Here is a 21046-nt window from a genome sequence, read left to right as displayed (position 1 = left end):
CTCATCCTCTGTGGAAACAAAAGAAGAACCTCTTTTCTTAAACAACATAACCTTAGTCCCAAATTTTGAAGACAAGATACCTTTAAAGTATAAATGTTGGTTACTTAGCTCCTTCACAGCCAAAAAATTCAAAGAAGACACAATAATATACATAATCCAGACTCTCTGTGTATATTCCATCTTTATGTGGCTTATTTTTCTTAATCTATTACTTTTTCTACAAGTTTATTAATTATTTTATTATCTTTACTCCTTTAGTCTATGGCTATCTTACTCTGTCTCATTAAAGATTTTGCTTGCTTTAATGATTTAAATTTTGTTATAACTATCTATAGTCTTTCTTCTTTCTCCCAAGCCTACATACATTTATCTAATATGTGACCCATTTAGACGTTGTTTCCACCTGAATTTGTGTTTATTGTGTATCTGTAATCCTTTTATGACCAGGATTTCTTAAAATGCTAAATACTTCTTAGGTCAAAAAAGACCCTGCCTACTTGTTCCCCCAGACAAACACGGTGAGGTGGAGGTCTATTTAGTGTGATTCTTGCTCACAGCCACATTTTTAGGCACACAGCAGGTCTATGTTGCCATTAAGCAAATTGTAGCACTCTGCTCACAAACTCTATTTAAATGCTCTGTCTCTTGAAAGAGCCAGCATTTGTGCTGGTTGCATGGACCAGGAAGTTGGCATTTAAGAATGTGGTTTTTTTTTTTTTTCTGCTATGGCTGAATCAGGAGAACCTCTCTTAAAGGAGCCATGGAGTCAAGTCATGCTTAGCTCTTTTTTTATGCCTAGACTTTCTTTCAAAACTATCTTAGGTTTTAAGTGGATTTTAGCTGGCCATGTTGGCACCAATTTATAATAGACGCCACGTGTTTGTTCCAGGCTGCTCAGCCCTGAAATAACCACACAAAACTGCATTAATTAAATCATTGCTTGGCCCATTAGCTCTAGCTTCTTATTGACTAACTCTTACATGTTACTTTAATCTGTGTATTGCCATGAGGCTGTGGCTTATCCGGTAAAGTTTCTGTGTCTGTCTCCAGCAGGGCTACATAGCTACTCTCTGACTCTGCCTTCTTTCTCCCAACATTCAATTTAATTTTCTCTGCCTAGCTCTCCTCTGCCCTATCAACAGGCCAAGACAGTTTCTTTATTCATTAACCAATAAAAGCAACACATAGACAGAAGGACCTCCCATACCATTTCCCCTTGTCTGTTTACTGAGAAGGCCTAAGACAGTTTCATTAACCAGTAATATTCACAGCATACAGAGGGGAATCCCACATCAAATGATATCCATTTTTATTGAAGTGAAATAGATCTCAAATCATTTAACTTACAAATCTCTGATGGGTAAGGATTTGTGCACTTTTAAAATATTTATTATCTATTGAGTTTTGTTTCTATTTTCATTCCTTCTCTCTTTTCCTCTCTCACTCCCTCTTTCTTCTTTCTTTCTTTCTTTCTTTCTTTCTTTCTTTCTTTCTTTCTTTCTTCCTTTCTATGTACTTCTTTTATGAGAACGTTCTGTTCATTTCCATAGCCTATTATATCATTTGTTTTCTTGATATTTTCAGGGTTTTCTATATTCTGGCTATAATTCCCTGTCAAGGGTGTAGCTGGTAAGGGCTTTCTCCCACACATGTATCCAAAGGACTCTGTCTCCTATTACAGAGATACTTGCCCATCTGTGTTCATTGCTGTCCTAGCCATAGTAGAGCAAATGGAAATAGCTCCATGTAAGTGTTAGATGGTGTTGGTGATGAATGTAATGACAATAACTCACTATAATAAATCCATGTCAGAAAGATGGAGACTACCACACAAATATAGACAAATAAGCTTATAAAAGTTCTTTAGTTTTGGTTGTTGACCAAGAGTGGGCTCATGCCTCAAAGTCTCCTGGTGCAGAAGGTTAGAGGAACAGCATTTTAAAGGCAAAAACTACAATTTCGTTGACGCTGAATGAGGAACAGTTTAACCAGGTATCATTTGTTTTGACAGAACATATTTATTTCAGAAACAACATGGCAACTAATTTTGACTTACACCTTATTCAGTTATTTTAGTTTGAGTTCATATATTGATAATTATTTTGGTTAATACATCTGGACTGCTGAGGTCATGAGAATTTGAACTGTGTTTTCAGAGCAGACATCACTGTTGAGTGTGGTGTAGAGGGCTGAGAAGTGTCTGAGCTGACTGAAAGATACCATTGCCTTTGTTACTTTAGAACATGTATATGATAGAATTTTATTCAGTTGTAAAGAAAATGAAATTTGTTGGAAAATGGATGGAACTGGAAGACATTAAATTGAGTGAGGTAACCCAGACCTGAGAAAACAAATTTCACTCATAAATGTTGGTCCTACCTTGAAATTTTTAGATTTCTGCGCTTAACTTGGATTCCTGTAGAGGCCAGAAAGTGTGAAAAGGGCCGGTGCTAGGGCGGGTACTGAAATGTGTGTTATATGCAAAGAGAGAGTGAACTCTGGTCTAAGAAGGATGATGGGGTAAGGGAGGAGCAAGGAGGTGAGAGGTGGAGAGAAGTTCATATGAAACGAGATAGGTGTGAAAAAGCCATTTGGAAACCTACAATTTTGTAAACAAAATCACCAAAATAATGTAAAAAATGAGTTTGAAGGGCAGTTCTCTGTGGGAGTGGATAACGCTGCTCCCAGAGTCTGGGTTCTTCAATAAAATTCTGACACAGATGTGGGACACCTCCTTGTGAGTTGTTGGTCGAAGCCCTGTGGTTCTGTCTTTCCTCTGTGTCTCACAGCATCTCTCCCCTTCCCCTTCTTTCCCCCACCTCTGTCCTTTTCCCATCCCTTCCCCTCTCTTCTCTTTACTTTCTGCTCTTTTTTTTTTCAAGGTAGAGAGCAGAGACAGTTTCACTTTGTAGCCCAGGCAATCCAGCAACCTTGGGCCTCAGACTGAGTCCTGAGATTATAGGTGTGTGCTCCTATTCCTCCTTCTGCAGTACTGTAAATGTTCAGAAAAAATGAGTCACATTGTAAATATACATCAAACTGCCTGGTCAGATTTTCTATAATTTTGCATGTATGTACATGTGTGGCTGTGCATGGGTGTGCATACCTGTGGCGGTCAACACTAGTGTTATCCTCACTCTCACACTGAACCTGAGCAATGAACCAGGACCTTCAGATTATCTAGAATAGCTGGTCCACAAGCCCCAGGGATCCCCTGCCTCCCCCTCCCACTATCAGGCTCTCTACCTGGTGCTGGATCTGAAGTTAAGTCCTCATGCTTACAGACACAGGCCACTGCTCAGCATGCACTTTCTCTGTATAAAAGTAAATGTCAGCAAAAACTTGTGTAATTATTATTTTTTGAGAATTTCATACATATGATGTATTTTAATCATACTGAGCCTCATTCACTCTACACTGCTACTTTACAACAGAATTACCCCCAATGACTCCTACCTACAACTTCTTTCCCCATCCTCCCTTCCCCTCCCTCCTTTCTTCCCTCCCCCTCCCTTTTTAAAATAACCCACTGAGTCCAGTCAGTGCTGCCCAAGAAGACATATGATTAGACCATTTCTCTGGATAGTCGACATACCAAGGACACACTCCTGAAGAGAACCGACTTTCCCTCTCTTGTGCCAGCCATAACCTATCTGCAGCTCCTCAGCTTAAGGGAGAGGGCTCGTGTGACCCTTCTCATTCAGTCTAGAATGTTAAAAAAGAGTATTAGAGTATGAAATCAATATTTTTCAACATTAACTTTCTGGTCTGTGCAGTGTCCTACACTGCACACTGCACCATCTGACTGTAGGCTAACAGCCTGCACATAGTCCCCCTCCCTGCCCCTTCTTGTTCTTTAGTGACAGAGTTCAATATTTAGCCCAGGTGCCCAAACCCTAAATCATCCTAACTCAGACTCTTGGTCACAGGGATTACAATCGTGAATGGTGAATTATTTCTCAATTGGTTTTTCAGATATAAAGTGAAGCTATAAATCAATTTATATTGACAACCTGGGCATTTAACAAGCCATACCCTTGGCTGTCCTGACCCCCTTGTGTGTCCCTTTCTGTGTTAAACATATTCCCCTCCTGTTTATGACCTAAAATGCCAATATATTAAAAAAGAAAGAAAACAGATAGACAGACAGACATCTTTGCTTTGCTTTCTTCTTTTCTCTTTTTGAGGACTGGCTCTCCAAAATTCAGCTGTTGTGTGTCTGAGCTAGGGCTCAGTGCAGACTGACCAGATCTCTTTTTGTTGCCTGACCAGGACAGCCTAGTACAAGAGAATACGGATGGACCACAAGGTGGCGCTAGCGCCACTCCTCTCTTCTGGCTCCGCCCAGGCTCACCTTCCTTCCCTGAAGTTCATGATTCATGCAGAGGCTGAGGACAAGCTGAGCAGCAACCTGGGTCTCTCTTCTTCTCCTGCATCTGACAGCAGTGAGTGTGGGCGACAGGAATGACTTTCTTACAGTATAATTAGCATCACACACCTCACGAACTTACAGAGCACAGATGTGTGGCTATGGGAATATTCAGAGGTGTGCAAACATATCTCCATAATGTACTCTGCTTATTTAATCCGGAGATGCTTTCCCACAAGTTCTCTAGGTATTTTCAGTGTGTGTGTGTGGGGGGGGAGGGGCGCTAGGGCACTGTTCAATGTGTGTGGAGATCACAGGATAACTTTTGAGAGTCAGTTATTTTCTCCAGCTTGTTGAGGAGATCTCTCCTGTACTTTGTTCCATGCTGCGAATTCCAGGGTAGCTGGCCCTTCAGCTTCCAGGAGATCTCCTATGTTGGGATTACAAAGGCATGCCCCTGAGGTCCACTTTCCATGGCATTCTTGGATTGAACTCAGATGGCTAGTCCTATGCAACCGGTACATTTACCTGCAGACACCTTTGCTGGACTCTGGGTGGTTTTCAGAACCCTTTTCTTGGTATGAGTTCAGAGGATCAATCCAGAGCCTTGCACATGCTAGGCAAGTGTTCTGCCAGCCTGGTCCGATTTTACATATAAAAGCATTTCATCCACAAATGAGGCAATTTGACTTCTTCCTTTCCTGATTGTATCTCTCTTTCTCTTCTCTCATCTTATTTTTCTGAGGATCCAAGCTCTTCACTAAACAATAGTTGAGGGATGGTTGCTCCTGGCTCTATCCTGTATTTAGAGGAACTGATTTAAGTTATTCCCTATTCAGTATATTTGTTTAATAGGATTATCACAGTGTTCTTTATTGTGTGCAGGAATGAGTTTTACAAAGACTTCCTTTGTCTATTGAGATTATGATATCATACTTATCCTGGAACAAGTTATGTGTTGAAGTTCTTTTACTAATTTGCATATGCTGAACCATGCTTGCAAAAACACAATGTTCTTTCACCATGTGTTTCTGTGCTTTCTCTTACTGTTGACTTTTTCTACAATTCATTATGATCTGATAGGATATAAGAAATTACCTTTTGGATTTGTTAAAAGTTTGTGATAGAGTGTTCCAATTGTTATTATGTACTTATCTTTATTCTTCCTAATATTGGCTGGATATCTGTTTTTCAGGTAGAAATACAGGTTGTGGAGTCTGCTTGCTTAAAATGCCATTCCATCCTTTTTCTGTCAGTCTTCATATGTGTTGCGAGCTAGCTGAGTTTCCCGCTGCAATAAACAAGTGGTTATTGTTTTCTCTTTTTCAATTCAGCCTGCCAGTTGCATCTTTTGCTCCAGAATTGAGACCATTTATTTGTAGGTTAATGTTAACATGTTTGTACTGGCTGGTCTTTGGTGGTGCACAACTTTAATCCCAGCACTTGGGAGGCAGAGACAGGTGGATCACTGTGAGTTTGAGACCAGCCTGGTCTACAGAGTGAGTTCCAGGACAGGTTCCATAGCTACAGAGAAAACAAAACTTTGTACTGAATGAAATCTATAATTTGGTGGGCTTCTCTTCACCTGATTTTCTGAATTGGTTTCAATTGCTATGTGATATTTTCTTTCTCTCTCATCTTAGATGTTTCCTGGCTCACTGGCACTTTGCTTTCGATTGTTGTGATAAAACATCATGATCAAAAGATACTGGGGGATGAAAAGGTATATTGGCTTACCCTTCCACATCACAACCAACCACTGAAAGAAGCCAAGGCAGGAACTTAGGCAAGAACTGAATCCGCTACCATGGACAAACATGGCTCACTAGTTGCTTCTCATGGCTTGCTCAGCCTGCTTTCTTAAGTGTCCTAGGACCAAAAAGTGGACTGGGCCCTCCCACATCAATCATCAATCAAGAAAATGCCTCACAGACTTGCCAATCTGCTGCAGGCCATTACTCAACTGAGGATTCTTCTTCACAGATGACTCCAGCGTGTGTCAACTGACAAAAGCTAGCCAGCACACTTCCTGAGTTACTGCTGTTGATTCCTTAGAACTACAGGAGTTATTTTCTGTAGTGATCATAGCTTTCTGTCTTTCTTCTTTGTGTTTTTATTTTCCCGTGAGTGTTTTCTTCATTGCAGCTTTGGTGGTCATGCATTGCTTTAGCTGTGCTCATCTTCAAGGTCTTTATAAAGGACGAATTTGTTTGTAGTAACATTGGTTGTCCATTCTTTTCTTTGAGGACTCAAAATACATAGTTCCACACTCTTGCCTTTAGCCTCTGACAAGGAACGTGCTGTTTTTCTGATTGTTTTTTTCAATCAGGTCCATGTTAGTAACTTGGCTCATCTTTTAAATCATTTCTAGCACTCTGCTCTTGTTCTGTAAATCTGAATTTTACCAACAGTGTGATATGACAAGATTATTTTCTGGTCTGATGTATGTGGTAGTCTAAATTACCTCTGTATCTGGATGTCCTTATCGCTCAATAGGAATTTTAAGATATTGCTTGAATGAAAAGGTTTTATATGCTTTTAGTCTGTGTTTTAGCATTCTATTCAAATAAAAATATTTCTGTTTGGTCTGCCTGTCATATTCTGGGATCATTATAAATTTTTCTTTATTCCTCTCAAATAAAAAGGAATGCAATAACTCATTAATCCTTGTATTTGAAGTCCTGGTAATTTTATCTTTCAATTAATTTAGTCTGTTGGTGGTGGTTTTCCCTAAAGTTTTAAAAGTTTATCTGAACAGTTTTCCAACATTTACATTTTTAAAAATTCTCTGTGTATTGTACATATTCTATATTGTTTTGCTTATTACCCTCAGCTGTCTATCTTTTTGAAGTTGCAATCCTTTGTAACTAAACCTCTCGAATAATTTCTTCAGTACTCTATCCAATTAAATACTTTTGGAATCAGTTGCTGACAAGTTATGATCCTTTGAGAAAGTTTTGTTTCCTACATTCTTGTGTTTTATTGTTGTGGTTTGTGCACCTGTGGGAGAGAATATGGTTTGCACACTGATGTGAGGCTTTGTACAGTAAGCTTCTTTCTGCAGAGGGCATTGGTCAGAGTGCAGAATAAACCACAGTAACAACACCAGAGCCAATTTACTACATTAATATTAATGGGAATAAAGAAATAATGGACAGGAGGTGGTGGCGTACACCTTTAGTTCCAGAATTTGGGAGGGCAGAGGCGGATGGATCTCTGAGTTTGAGGTCAGCCTGATCTATGGAGTGAGTTCAAGGACACCCAGTGCTACAGAGAGAAACCCTGTCTCAAATAAACCATAACAGTGACAACTAAAATGTATAGGAAGTAAGGTTAAGAAAAAGAAAAGGAGAATAAAAGAAAAGAGCAAGACCTTAAAATCAATGTAGAAACAAAATACCATTACACTAAAGACCTCCTGTCTGTCTTTGTATAGTCTTCTCCACGGCTAGCACCAGGGGATTTTGTGGGCTGTGGTCCAGGTAGGCACTCTGTGTGTGGGTTTGTCTAAATGAAGCAGTGTCTCCTGGATGCTTTGGAAAAGTGGGGATGGCAAACAGAGCATGGAGTTCTGCAATGGAGAGAAGTTTTTGGAGCTGAGCTCTTTGCCTAAGCATTTTCAGATCCTTTCCAGCACCAAATCACCATGCAATAGGGAAGAAGCTGGGGAAATTCAGTAATCCTTTTACTCAGGTTCAAAGTTCTCAGCCCCTGTCTGCTGCACACAAATTGCACCATGAGTCAGTTTCAGACACCAAAGACTCTGGCAGCCACCTGCTCAGAACTCTCATTATCAGCAGTCATCCAGAGGAGCCAAGTCATTCCTGGTTACAGGAGGCAGGGCTGCCTGTCCTCATTCCTGCACAGCCTGAGCTAGGAGTGTGTCTCAGTCACTCCCTCCTGCGCTACTGTCCCTCATCGCTGCCTACCCACCAGGGCATCCAGGGCACGATGACATGTGCTAGATGACTTTAGATTCCACCGCAGCTCAAACTCAAAGAATAAAAGCTCTGGGTTCTAGCAATGTGAGAGATGAAGTGTGTAGAGCTCGGGCTGTGACGATTTGTGTTCCTTTGTGTTATACAGAACAGGAGAGTTTAGAGTGTGTCTTACCCTGAGTGACTCCATTTATACAGCAGTGGTTTGCTTCATTTTGAAAGTAAATGCTGAGGAAAAATGACCTTATGTGTGCAAGTATCCAGCACAGACATAAGTCATAGATTGATAAACAACTCATTAATACAAATAATACAAACAAAATTATTCCTACCTGGTTGTGTGACACTGTTCTTTTACACTGTAAAGATTTGTTGCTTATATTGTCCAGTAGCTTGGGAAGAAGCATAGACAGGGTGACCAGAATAGAATTCTTGGAATAGGAAAATGAGAGAGTAGTCACCAGCCAAAGAAAGGGGAAGCAAGATGGGAACGCCTCACTGAGAAAAGGTACCAAGCTATGTGTTTAAATGTAGATAAAATTTATGGGTTAATTTAGGTTGTAAGAGCTAGTTAATAATAAGCCTGAGCTAATAGGCCAAATATTTTATAATTAATATAAGCCTATATATGTTTCTTTGGGACTGAATGACTCTAGGACTTGGTGGGACAGAAACTTCTGTTTACACTACCTATAAAACTAACAGGCCAGGAACACCTAAACCCATGGATGTTTGAAGACCTTGTCTGAGAAATGAAGTTTGTGTGCTTGCTTGTCCAAAACACCAGAGTCATGGGTGCTGCAATGCCCTCACTTTGATCATAGCCACTGAGTCATCATCAGGCCATTTGATGTGTGCATCACCAGACACAAGGCAAGAAGCACTCAACTCTGTCCCAGGATGTCTGCTCACATGATCAGCCCAAATTGAAATATTCGACTTGAGCTCCCACTTGTTCAGACCTCTTATGCCTAGAGTCAGCTCTGTGCTTTGAAACAATATGCCACAAGAACCCTCTCTCTATCTTGAACTGACACTGTGCCTTGAACCAAATGAGTATTTATTGGCCTCTCTGTTCCAGGACAGCTCTCTCTGCTACATGAGTATCAGCTCTGTTTTCCCTTCCATAGCTCTGCTTTAACCCTTGCACCACTGTAAGTCTTTATGGATGACTATTTGTTTCATTGTGTTAAATGCAGTCTTTATCTGAGATACAATGTTGATCTGTAGGATCAGAAGGAACCAAATTACACTTGCCAAAAGCTACAACCTCAGAAGAAACAAAAGTGCCTGGGAAATGAAAGGCAAGAAAGTTGATACACTTTATGAATGCCTTGTTCCTCAATAACCTGACATGTGGGTGACATAAGTGTATCCATCCATGCATTTTTTACATGGCATCCCCATGACAGTGACTGATTCAGTGAGTTTATCCCCAGTACCACTCTGCCATGCAGGAGCAGTGTCAGGTCAAATATCTGCTGTGGAACAATCCATTTCTAGTCTCTGAATATGTGTTACTCTCATTGGTTAATAAAAACCTTACAGGCCAGTAGTTGGGCAGGAACTTATACCAGAAAGTCAAACTGAGAATGATGGGAAGAAGGACGGAAGAGTCAAAGAGAAGCCAGCCAGCTGATAAACCAGAAGGATGTGTAAATAAAGAGGTAACAATTTATGAGCCACATGGCAAAGCATAAATAAAAATATGGGTTAATTTAAGTGAAAGAGGTAGCTAGTAACAAGTCTGAGTAATCAGTTGAGCATTTATAATTTACATTCAGCTGTGAGGAAGCCACTTCTTTGTCCTGGTTGCCCATATCTGAAATAACCTCACAGATACTGTATTAATTAAATCACTGCTTGGCCCATTAGCTCAAGCTTCTTATTGGTTAACTCTTACATATTAATTTAACTCATTTTTAATAATCTGTGCATCACCACAACATTGCCGCCTACCAGCAAAGTTTCAGAACATCTGTTTCTGGTGGCTCTATGGCTTCTCTCTCACTCCACCCTTCTTTCAGAATTTAGTCTAACTTTCCCTGCCTAGTTCTGTTCTGTGTAGGCCTAAGGCAGTTCTTTATTCATTAACTAATAAGAGCAACACATAGACAGAGGACCTACCACACTATTCACCTCTGAGTCCGTTATTGGGGACCAGGCCCTTAGGATAGGACACATCCATGTACAAATACCCGTGCTGGATTTAAGGTTCAGAAGAGCGATAGGTTCCTCCTGACAGCCTGTTGTCACCAGGGCAGCCTGTTTCACCTTGGAGCTGCTGTCCTGGCCTCACACGGTGTGAACATGCACTGAACTGTGGTCTCAGACCCAGTCCCATGTTGTTCTATGTGCTATTGTCATCTGCATTCTTCCATCATAGGTGTCCTTGTATAGGAACTTCAGTCAAGTCCTGCAGATGCCTTCTGCTCCCATGTTGATCTCTTTATTTCCAATTTAGAGCTTCTATTTTCATATGATAATTCTCATTCAGAATGGAGTTCATGTCAAAATCATTATCAGTCATGTATATATTTGGTTCTCCTTTTTTATCTTATTTCTTAAATCAGAAAATAAACTATCTTTTTCATTATACATTCCAATCCCAGATCCCACTTTTTCTTTTCCTCACATTCTCTCCACATTCGCCCCCATCCTATCCCCCATCTGCTCCTCAGGGAGGGTAAGGCACATTGCTTTCAGTAAGGACCAAGGCCCTCCCTCCTATATTTAGACTTAGCAAGGTATCCATTCAGAGAATGGGTTCCAAAAATCCAATACAAGCAGTAGGGATAAATCCTGGTACCACTGCCAGTGGCCTCTCAGTGTGCTCCAGCCAAATAACCATCACCCACATTCAGAGGGTCCAGTTTGGTCCCTGCTGATTCCTTCCCTGTCCAGTTGGAGTTGGTGAGCTCCCATTAGCTGAGGTAGACTATTACAGTGGGTGTCCCCATCATGGCTGTGACCTCTTTGCTCATATTTTCACTCCTTCCACTCTTCCTCTGGACTCTGGACTTTGGGAGCTCAGCCCAGTGCTCTAATGTGGGTCTCTGCCTCTGTTTCCATCAGTTGCTTGATGAAGTGGGTCTATGAAGGTGACATTTAAGATAGTCATCAATCTGACTACAGGGCAAGGCCAGTTCAAGTGCTCTCTCCTCTATTGCTTAGGGTCCTAGCTGGGGTCATCCTGAAACAAGTAATTTCAACCATTGTGTCATCTCTCTATCCCCAGAACGTTCTAGTCTCCTTCTTAATTAATCAGTGTTTAAGTGGTTGCTAAATACATTTCTTGAATCTTAATTATGAGTGTTGTAAAAATAGATTTTGTGTCTTGTGATAAGAAATCTGTAATTCTATTCCTTCTATCTTTGAATGTAGCAATCAGTTTTCATATTAGTAATGGTCACAGATTACTTGTGAACATCCTTCTATGTTCTCACTTTAGTAATATTTAACCATGTTTACTGAAACGACTAGAAATCTGTAACTGAAATTTTGGATAACATTTTTTGAACAGGAGGAGTTTAACATTCATTTTTCCACCAATGTCTGAGTAGAGCACACTGATGTGACAGAGCCTTAGCCCCATAGCTTGGTTTGTCTGAAATCCCAAAGCCTAAGCCTTCTGGATCTCAGGGCACACTGATTTGAGGAAGCCATTGTTCTGAGGCTCCAAGTTTGCTTAGTGACAGACTGCTAATAGTTTTCCTCAAGAATAACAGAGCTTCTGGCAGATGTGTTTAGTAGGTTTTGTTTTACTGTCTTTTCTGGGTTTGGACATGTACTTGGGAGGCCAGGAGGCAACTAGTTTTGCTTCCCTGCTGCTGTCCCTTAACCCTGGCTGCTTTGGTTGTCATCAGAGCTCTTCACACAGCTGCTCCCACCCTGTCTGCTGTAAGGATGCTCCCGGAGGAGGCTTGTCTGAGCAGCTGGTTCCTCACAGGCAGGGGCTTCCCACCCAAGATGTCAGCTATTAGAAGGGAAGACTGGCGGTTGACGATGGTATTTTAAACTGTTCACATGCTCAGTTCACTAAAGGTCTTACTTTAAAGCAGACATTAGTAACTTGTGAAAAGTGACATTTAAATTCCATTTGTATTGTTTGTTGAAAGGAGCGGGGCCCCCTTTTTTCATCCCGCCTGGCTAGCTTAACCCCTGAAATAATCACACAGAAATTGTATTAATTAAAACACTGCCTGGCCCATTAGTTCTAGTCTCTTATTGGCTAACTTTCACATCTTGATTGAACCCATTTCTAAAAAAAATCTGTATGTCACCACGAGGTAGTGGCTTACCGGGAAGATTCTAATGTACGTCTGTCTCAGGCAGGAGATTCATGGCATCTGCCACTCTACCCTTCTTCCCAGCATTCAGTTCTATTTACTCCAACTACCTAAGTTCCACCCTATCAACAAGGCCTAGGCAGTTTCTTTAATAACCAATGAAAGCAACACAAATACAGAAGGACCTCCTATACCATTATTTTTCCTTAGAAGTATTACACTGCTTAGCTACTGATTTGGTCTCCCTGTCCCTGTCATTTTAAAATCTGAGTTTTCCTAGAATTTAAGTATATCCATTAAATCAATGATGATATCGTTGTCAGCAGTTTGTCTTGTTGACTGTGTGAATATTCTTAATGACAATCTGAAGCTGGAAATACCCAGAAATTTCTCCTGAGAGCCATGGAAGTCCAAATTGTTATTGTGTAATAGCCTATAATGCAACATATACCTATACACAACACACACACAAACATGCACACACATAAGCACATGTACACACAGGACATGAGGTGATGGTGGTTATGTATTTTACATCTGAACTTATATTAATCATAATATGCTTTTGAAGTAAGAGAAATCTGTCTCCTCATAAATTCCCTTCTTCGCTCATGAATTATGAACAGCATTTATGCTCTACTTGTTAGGGTTCATTTGTTCCTTACGAATTTGGTATCTACATGGAGTCTATGTACTTAGTTATGCAGAGTTTTCATTGGGTCCTTAGGTGATCACAGCCATATGTACTGTACATCAGGAAGGAATCTGCCTTTGACTACACAGTCTAAACAGTCCTGAAGTGTGCTGCTCTGTGTAATAATGTTGTTTGTGTGGACAATCAACTTACTCTTGCTCTTCCTTCTACAGGAAGGAAGAATCTCTAAAGATGTCATCCAATAATGACCCTGTTACAGTCCCAATATTAGAAATAAATCCTAGTGACCTTCCTGAAATGGACACCAGTGACCTGAACTCATTGGCTGAAGAGGCTGTGCTAAGTTTTCATAACATCAGCTATCAGGAAACAGTGCAAAATTGCTTTCTGTTTTCTAAAAAAACAAGTGTGAGAGAAAAACTATCAAATATCAGGTATGTGCATGAAGTAGAGACCACAACATTGAGCACCTTTTCAACAAACATAAACTTTCTCTATTATCTATAAACTGTGTGTATTTGTGTGTATATGTGTATATATCTGTTTATGTGACTATACAAGTGTATGTGTGTATGCATATATATATGTTTATGTTTGTGTTTAAGTGTATATGTGTGTATGTTCACATGTGCAGATGTGTGAATGCTATGACACACCCATAGCACAAGGCTGTCAGAGGAAAACCTTGAGCATTGGTCTTCACCTCCTACTGTGTTACACACAGAGTCGCTCATTGTTCACTGCTGGTAATGCCTGGTTAGCAGACTGCAAGTGTCCTGAGATTCCCCTGCCTGGTGTAGCTAATCTCTTTATAAGAGAAGAAAATCATCATTCTATGTGTATATATTCAGTTTTTCTATTTTGATTAAGGTGGTGTTTTGTTTTTTATTGTCTTCAGTGTTAAACTTCGCAACGCTCTCCTGTCCTCTGAGTGTGTCTTTCTAATGTTTGGATTTCTACTTAAGATGTACTCATATTTTTTATTCTATTTTAGTAATAATCACATTGCTACTGATGTCCCATGAATCACTGGTTTCTTGTGACAAGGTCTATGAGGCAGCGAGCAGGGTCATATGAAGATATTAATCACAAAACAGTAGTGAGAAGCTGTTATATATTTGACACATAAAGGCCATGAGTGTAATGGAGTCTTCATGAGAAACTGCTACTTGCTTCAAAGAGCACTTATCTTAGATGAACCACATATCACAGAAGACTAGTCCTTAAATAATAAACAGAAAGTTTTCGTGATACCTGAGACATTTTTGATGAGTTTTCACTAGCAACTGACATCTTTTATAAGTAATAGGCTTCTAATAATGTTTTAATTTTATGAGTTTGCACTTAGTTTCTGTGAACAATTTTATCCAACTTTAATATCATGTTCAGCATAGACCCTAAACTAATATAATTTCCTTTACATAAAAAAATCAACCAGTATAATTTTGTGTTTACAGTGGGATCATGAAACCTGGCCTCAACGCAATTATGGGACCTCAAGATGGGAGCAGATCTTTGTGAGTATAATGGAAAGCTTACAAAAGCCCGTTGTTGTAGTGATATTTCACTTGTATTTTAATAAATAAAACTTGCCTGAAGATCAGAAAGTAAAACAGTCATACTGGCCAGCCTACAGACTAGGCAGCAATGACACACACCTTTAATCCCAGTAGCCACACTAGTCTGCTATAGAAACTGATCAGTAGTGGATCACACCTTTAATCCCAGCCCAAGAGATGGTTATAAAACAGAAGGAGACAGCTCTCTCACACAGTCACATTCTGACGTTCCTGGAGGCAGGATCACCATTTTGGGACTGAGGTTGTGTAGTAATATCTAAGAGTTCTACAATAGCCCAGAATGTAGTATAACAAAGGTTTATTTATTTGGGGATAAAAACCCAGTTAGGGTAGCAATCTGCAGTCCTTTCCCTGAGCTGGGGACTGGAACCAAATCCAGCAGAAAAAATGGGGCCGTACTTACTTTTTGTCAGCACTTGCAGTGCAGGAGACCATACCCAAAGTGGGCTTGTATCTTAAAGGCTATTGGCTGAAGGAGTTCGCACAACAGATCCATGTAAGAATCAGTGATAGGTCGATTCGTTTTTCTGGTCTTCAGGCTGAACCCCAATATCTGTTTCTGAGTTTTTATTAATTGTGCTCCACTTTGTATCCAGTTTCTGTGCTGTAAAGATGAGTTATTTCAGTACTGAGTGAGTGTAACTGTGAGTATGTATGGGTGAGGCTGATCCCGTGTGCTTTGGAGAGTGTGTAGGAGGGTGCATTCTAATTTTACACCAGGAGCAGGAAGTCTTACCAGGTCACTTTACTGCTAAGAAATGACAACATGATTGGTATATGGTGTTGGGTCATATTATTATTTCTTGTGGGAGAGATAGTATTAAGATTAGAATGATGAAAGAGAAGTTTCATGAAGAAAAGAAATCACCACCAGGCAATTCTCAAAGTAAAGCAGCACATTACCTGTTTGAGTCCTCAAGGTCAGATAGCAGGGAGAGGCGGTCATACAGATCATTTCTTACATTCATAATTTTGGGCTGTATTAGAAAACATTCTGAACAGAAAGAAGTGAGTATGTGCGTGTGTGTGTGTGTGTGATATTTCAGCCTTTTGATATGCAAATTTTTTATTCTGAGTATCTGAAAGCCGATAGCTGTTACTGACAGAAGGAAGTAAACCACACAACATATGTAACCCTTGTAGGTTATTAAATGTCTTAGCAGCAAGGAAAGATCCACGAGGATTATCAGGAGATATTTTGATAAATGGAAACCCTCGACCTGCTAATTTCACATGTACTTCTGGTTATGTGCCACAAGTAAGTGCTTTGGGTTTGTAATTTTAGGTTTCCCCTCATTCTGTGGGGTTAGATGCTCAGCTAATAGACCTGTGTGTTTCCAGTTCATTAGATGACACATTAAGGCCGGACTTTCTCTACATTGGCTTTTTACAATGACTCATTAGCCTGAGAGTGACATTATAAAATAGGAAGATGTGGAGAGATTGAAGTATGACATCTGCAGCACAGTATTAGTAATTGAAGGTGTGATTTAATTCTACAGAGTACTACAGTTGTCCAAGTTTGTCCTTCCTTCATCCTTCTTCACTGCTTAGTTTTCTGCAAATAATTACAGGTAGCCATCACCAAAATCCCTGTGCTCTTCTTGGATGATAAATGGGAAGGGGTAAAAATGATTTCATCAAGTTCTGTACTTGAAATTAGTAAAATTTAAAGCTTATTTTTTAGGAAAGTATTACATTGTGTATATTTTATATGAGGATTAGGTTGCATTTGTTAGAATGATTGTTTCACTGATCACTATATTTAATTGAAATACTATTTAACATTAAGAATGACGTGGTGATGCGCACGGTGACTGTGAGAGACAACATAGAGTTCTCAGCTGCTCTTCGACTGCCAATGACTATGACAAGAGATGAAAAAAGAAGGCGGATTAATGAGGTCCTTGATCTTCTGCATCTGGATAAAGAGTCAAATGTTAAGGTAATGTGAAGAAAAGTCTTGAAAGGCTCAGCTGACAGAGAGAGAGAGATACATGTGTGGATTACATGACCCTCTGTCAGCAGTTTCATATGATGTATGTAGTCACACTGGCTGCTTTCTCTGCATTAATCAAGTGACTGGTTACAACATTTAAAAGAAAATTAAGCTGGGAAGTCTACTTAACAATGACTAAACCTGGGAATGGAGTGTGATTCAGCATGGAAGAGTGCTCCTCACATGAGCCTCCTCTTCTCTCAGCCTTAAACTCTTGACTCTTTAGAGAACTGGACAAGTGCTTTCTTCTATTTATTGACACTTTCCCTAGAGGACTTGTCCCTTGTTTCAGAATGTGCTTCTGGACAGACACAGGTTGTGCAGTGGTGACCTCTGGCTCTGCGTTCACTCTGCATTTACTTCCCTCCATGGTTGTCCTTGGTCTCTTCGCACTTACTTCTCACTTGTGTAGCTCATGTTATTTTCGGTAGCCTTCCTTCTTGTGTTTTTTCTCATCCTTACTTGTGGTTGCTAGTTTTGACTGTCAGCTTGACACAGTGTAGTATCACATGGGTCATCTAGCAGAGAGCCTCGATGAGGAATTATAGTCAGGTTGACTTGTGAGCATTTCTGTGAGTAATTGTCTTGATTATGTTAAGCAATGTAGGAAGACCCAGTTCACTTAGGCAGCTCCATTTTGGGGGTTTTGGTCTTGGGTGTCATGAGAATAGAAAAAGTGAGTTGAGCACTGACAGGCATGTAGGCATCATCCTCTCTGTGCTCTTGACTGGGTGTAACCAGCTGCAGCAGCTTCATGTGTTGACTTCCCTACAATGGTCAACTGTACTTTTCAACTTTGTACTGAAATAAAACCCTATGCTCCCTTTTTACCTTTAATCTGAGCAACTGCCCATACAACTAAGATGTGTTTCTGCCCTCATTCCCTGCTTTTTTATATTATGTCATACATATTCTAAGACCCTGTGTAAGGTTTTATAGTTACAACCTTGGGCAAGTGTAGCAATAAAGCGGCCAAATGACATTTCCTGTTGAGATTTGTACAGGATCAGGGAAAGTAATAGGCAAGTGGTGAGCTTCACAGTAGAAGGTTGTAATATCTAACTAGTTTCCTGCTGACATATTTAAAAAGAATATTTTATAGTATTTCACCCTTGAATACTTAATTTTTTATCCATGAAAAATAGGGATGTTTGCTTATCTTAACAATTTCATCCTTAACTATCAAAATGAAATAAATCTTTAATTCTGTGATGCTGTACAGTTGAATAATGTCAATTCATGAAGTCTTAAGAGAATTGAAAAGACCTAATATGGAAATGTGAAAGTTTTGAAAAAAGCAGTGAGTTTATCTGTATCTCTGTGTGTCTGTCTATAAATGTGTGTGTGTTTCTATGCATCGCTATGTGTGTGTGTATCTGTGTGTGTGTGTCTATGCATGGGTATGTGTGTGTGCATCTGGGTGTGTGTATGCACGTGTATGTGTGTGTATCTGTGTGTCTGTGTGTCTATGAATAGGTATGTGTATGTATCTATCTCTTTGTGTCTGTCTATAAATGTGTAAGTGTGTGTGTATCTCTGTGTGTGTGTTTGTCTATGCATGGGTATGTGTGTGTATCTGTGTGTGTCTGTCTATAAATGTGTATGTGTGTGTGTGTATCTGTATGTGTGTCTATGCATGGGTATGTGTGTGTATCTGTGTGTATCTCTCTGTGTGTGTCTATGCATGGGTATGTGTGTATATCTGTGTGTGTCTGTCTATAAATGTGTATGTGTGTGTGTATCTGTGTGTGTGTGTGTCTATGCATGGGAACGTGTGTGTGAATGTGTGTTCGAAGGTTGTTAAATATGTACTAAATTTCTAGAGATACTTCATCTTCTCCTGTCCCATCCTCCTCATTGCTCAGACAGAGAATTCACCATGCCAGGTTTGAGTGTGATAACTCATTACCTAAAATATGTGACTTGATAAAGAACAAACAGTAACTGTCATTAGCACAGGCTTTATATCAAGTCTGTCCTGATCCTCTTTCTATTCACTTGGAAAAGAGAAACCTTCTTCTTCTCCCAGGTGCACATATTTTTGTTCCTCATCATATTGATATAACAAAACTTTTTATTGCTCGAACAGGCTTGTTCACCAAATGACAATGACTGTTGGGGTTCTTGTTGATAATGGTGGTCATTGTTACTTTAGCCTAGATCTAAAGAGCTCAGGAAAAGGACCAGTATAGCAATGGAGCTGGTCACCGAGCATCCCATTTTGTTCTTGGATGATCCCACCACTGACTTAGACTTGGGCACTACTACTGATATCATCTCGGTCCTGAGAAGGTAAGTGCTGAAGGAACATTAAATTTTATTAAATTAATGTGGAACAGATGCTTAAAAGAAATCCCACACTAGCTCAGAGTTGAGAAATAGATGGTTATTTATTTGGGGAAAACTCACAAATCAGAATTCTCTGCCTGAATGGAGAACAGAGATCAAATCCAGCAATCCATCAATCTGAAAGTGCAGCCAGGGAAGAAAGAAAAAGGGGGAAGATGCAGGCTCTGCATCAACATTTACAGTATAAGAGGCCACGCCCCAGTAGGCGGGTAACCACAAACTAAGATTTCCTACAGCATCTTAATAGCTGATCTCGTGTGTGTTCTTGGTGCCATTTAAAGAGAATTCAAGCTGCAATGGGAACAGAGAGTACAAATATTTTGTCAAGAACCTCAAAGTTTTTGTTCAGTGACTTATGACTTTTCCTATTTTGAACTTAGGATGTCTAGGAGGGGACGAACAATCATCTTCTCCATTTTTCGGCCCCCATATTCCATCTTCAGACTGTTTGACAGTCTCACCTTAGTGGCCTCAGGAAAAGTTATGTTTCATGGGCCTGCACAAGAGGCTTTGGAGTACTTCACATCTGCAGGTATGGTGGGCTTTGCTGTGAGAGCTCCTTCATTCACGGGATCTGGGAAGAGAAGAGGGGTCCTCAGGAATGCTGCTTGGTCCTCATGCATACTTACTGTGTGTGGGCTTCTCCATTTTAAATACCTTTGGTTAATTTGGTGACAGGGTTCTGCTATTTGTGCAGCACAGGCTTGCTATGCAGGTGTCTTCCTTTCTCCTGTCCTGTATCGTCCCTGTGTTTCAGGATTGTTACTGAGCCTCTTGTTCTGCTTCCTAGTCATGGTGACCCTCTTAATTAACATGCTGGCCTCAGGCCCAGTTATCCATCACTTGAACAGCTTTGTAAAGGCCCAGCATCATTGTGTTCTTGGTCATGCAGTAGACGAAGATTTTCAGGTTTCCCCTCGTGTCACCTGACTGCTGTGAAAAGGTTACTTAACTTAGCAGTAACTTTACATTTCAGGTTTAGGAAATGATTGAGGGCTGTAGTGGCTCAAGTTTGGGTTCTGTGGACTCATGTTTTGGTCTGCCTGTTCTTTTTTTCAGTCAGGTTGGATGATTACATACTTTTAATGGGTCATGCCATCAAATTAATCTTAGATAAATGTGGATATTGTTATGAATTATTGTCTTTGACTACAAATATAGATTTAAATATTTGCTGCCCTTTAAAAATGTGTGAGCATTTGTGAGTCTATGGAGTTCAATAAAAATTTAGGTCAAATTCAAGTGATCCTTTCACTGGAAGAGTTCATATATCTATGTCTAGTCTATGTCTATTCTATCCCCAAGTCTAATCTACATCTATGACCAGATCTTTGTCTAGTCTATTTATATGTCTAGTGTATGTGTTTGTCTAGTTGTCTTGGTCCATGTCTAGGCTATGTCTACTCTGTCTGTGTCTGTGTATTATATATGTGTCTTATAACACCAACATAAACACACATATGTATACAATGGTCTGTGAAACAGAGATTGCTGAAATACTATGAGTGTATATATATAATAGGAAAGGATAAGATAGTGGATGGGAGGGGCAAGAAAAGGAAAAAGTTCTTAGATTCTGCCCCCCACCCCCATGTTCTCACTCTCTGAAAGAGGGTCCTCACACTTGTATTTATGGTCCACCTTCTTTGTAGGTTACAACTACGATTCCCACAACGACCCCGCAGACTTCTTCCTGGAAATCATCAATGGACATCATTTCTCTGCTCTATTAGACACAGAGGAAGATGGCCTTGAATGTACGTGAGTCTTCTAGAGTCACAGATTTTTGTAACACCCGATTCTGCCTTACACCCTCAGTACAGTTCGCTTGCCACTGTACCGTACTGGAGTCTGGCAAGGTCCAGGA

General features: G+C 40.1%; 1 protein-coding gene across 1 annotated transcript in view; it reads left to right on the top strand.

Annotated features, from left to right (window-relative positions):
• The window catches only part of LOC142832687 (ATP-binding cassette sub-family G member 3-like), a 98632-nt gene that overhangs the window by 40833 nt on the left and 36753 nt on the right, over positions 1-21046 (top strand). Inside the window, exons 2-8 of the mRNA XM_075943372.1 lie at positions 13464-13685; positions 14709-14768; positions 15975-16089; positions 16624-16776; positions 18986-19122; positions 19560-19711; positions 20832-20936. Coding sequence (XP_075799487.1) covers positions 13483-13685; positions 14709-14768; positions 15975-16089; positions 16624-16776; positions 18986-19122; positions 19560-19711; positions 20832-20936 — 925 coding nt within the window. The 5' untranslated portion in view covers positions 13464-13482. The remainder of the gene's footprint in view (positions 1-13463; positions 13686-14708; positions 14769-15974; positions 16090-16623; positions 16777-18985; positions 19123-19559; positions 19712-20831; positions 20937-21046) is intronic.

The sequence above is a fragment of the Microtus pennsylvanicus genome, chromosome 12 (assembly GCF_037038515.1).
Source record: "Microtus pennsylvanicus isolate mMicPen1 chromosome 12, mMicPen1.hap1, whole genome shotgun sequence".
Lineage (NCBI taxonomy): Eukaryota > Metazoa > Chordata > Mammalia > Rodentia > Cricetidae > Microtus > Microtus pennsylvanicus.
The sequence above is the reverse complement of the archived record's forward strand: the minus strand, read 5'-3'. Positions and strand labels throughout refer to the sequence as shown.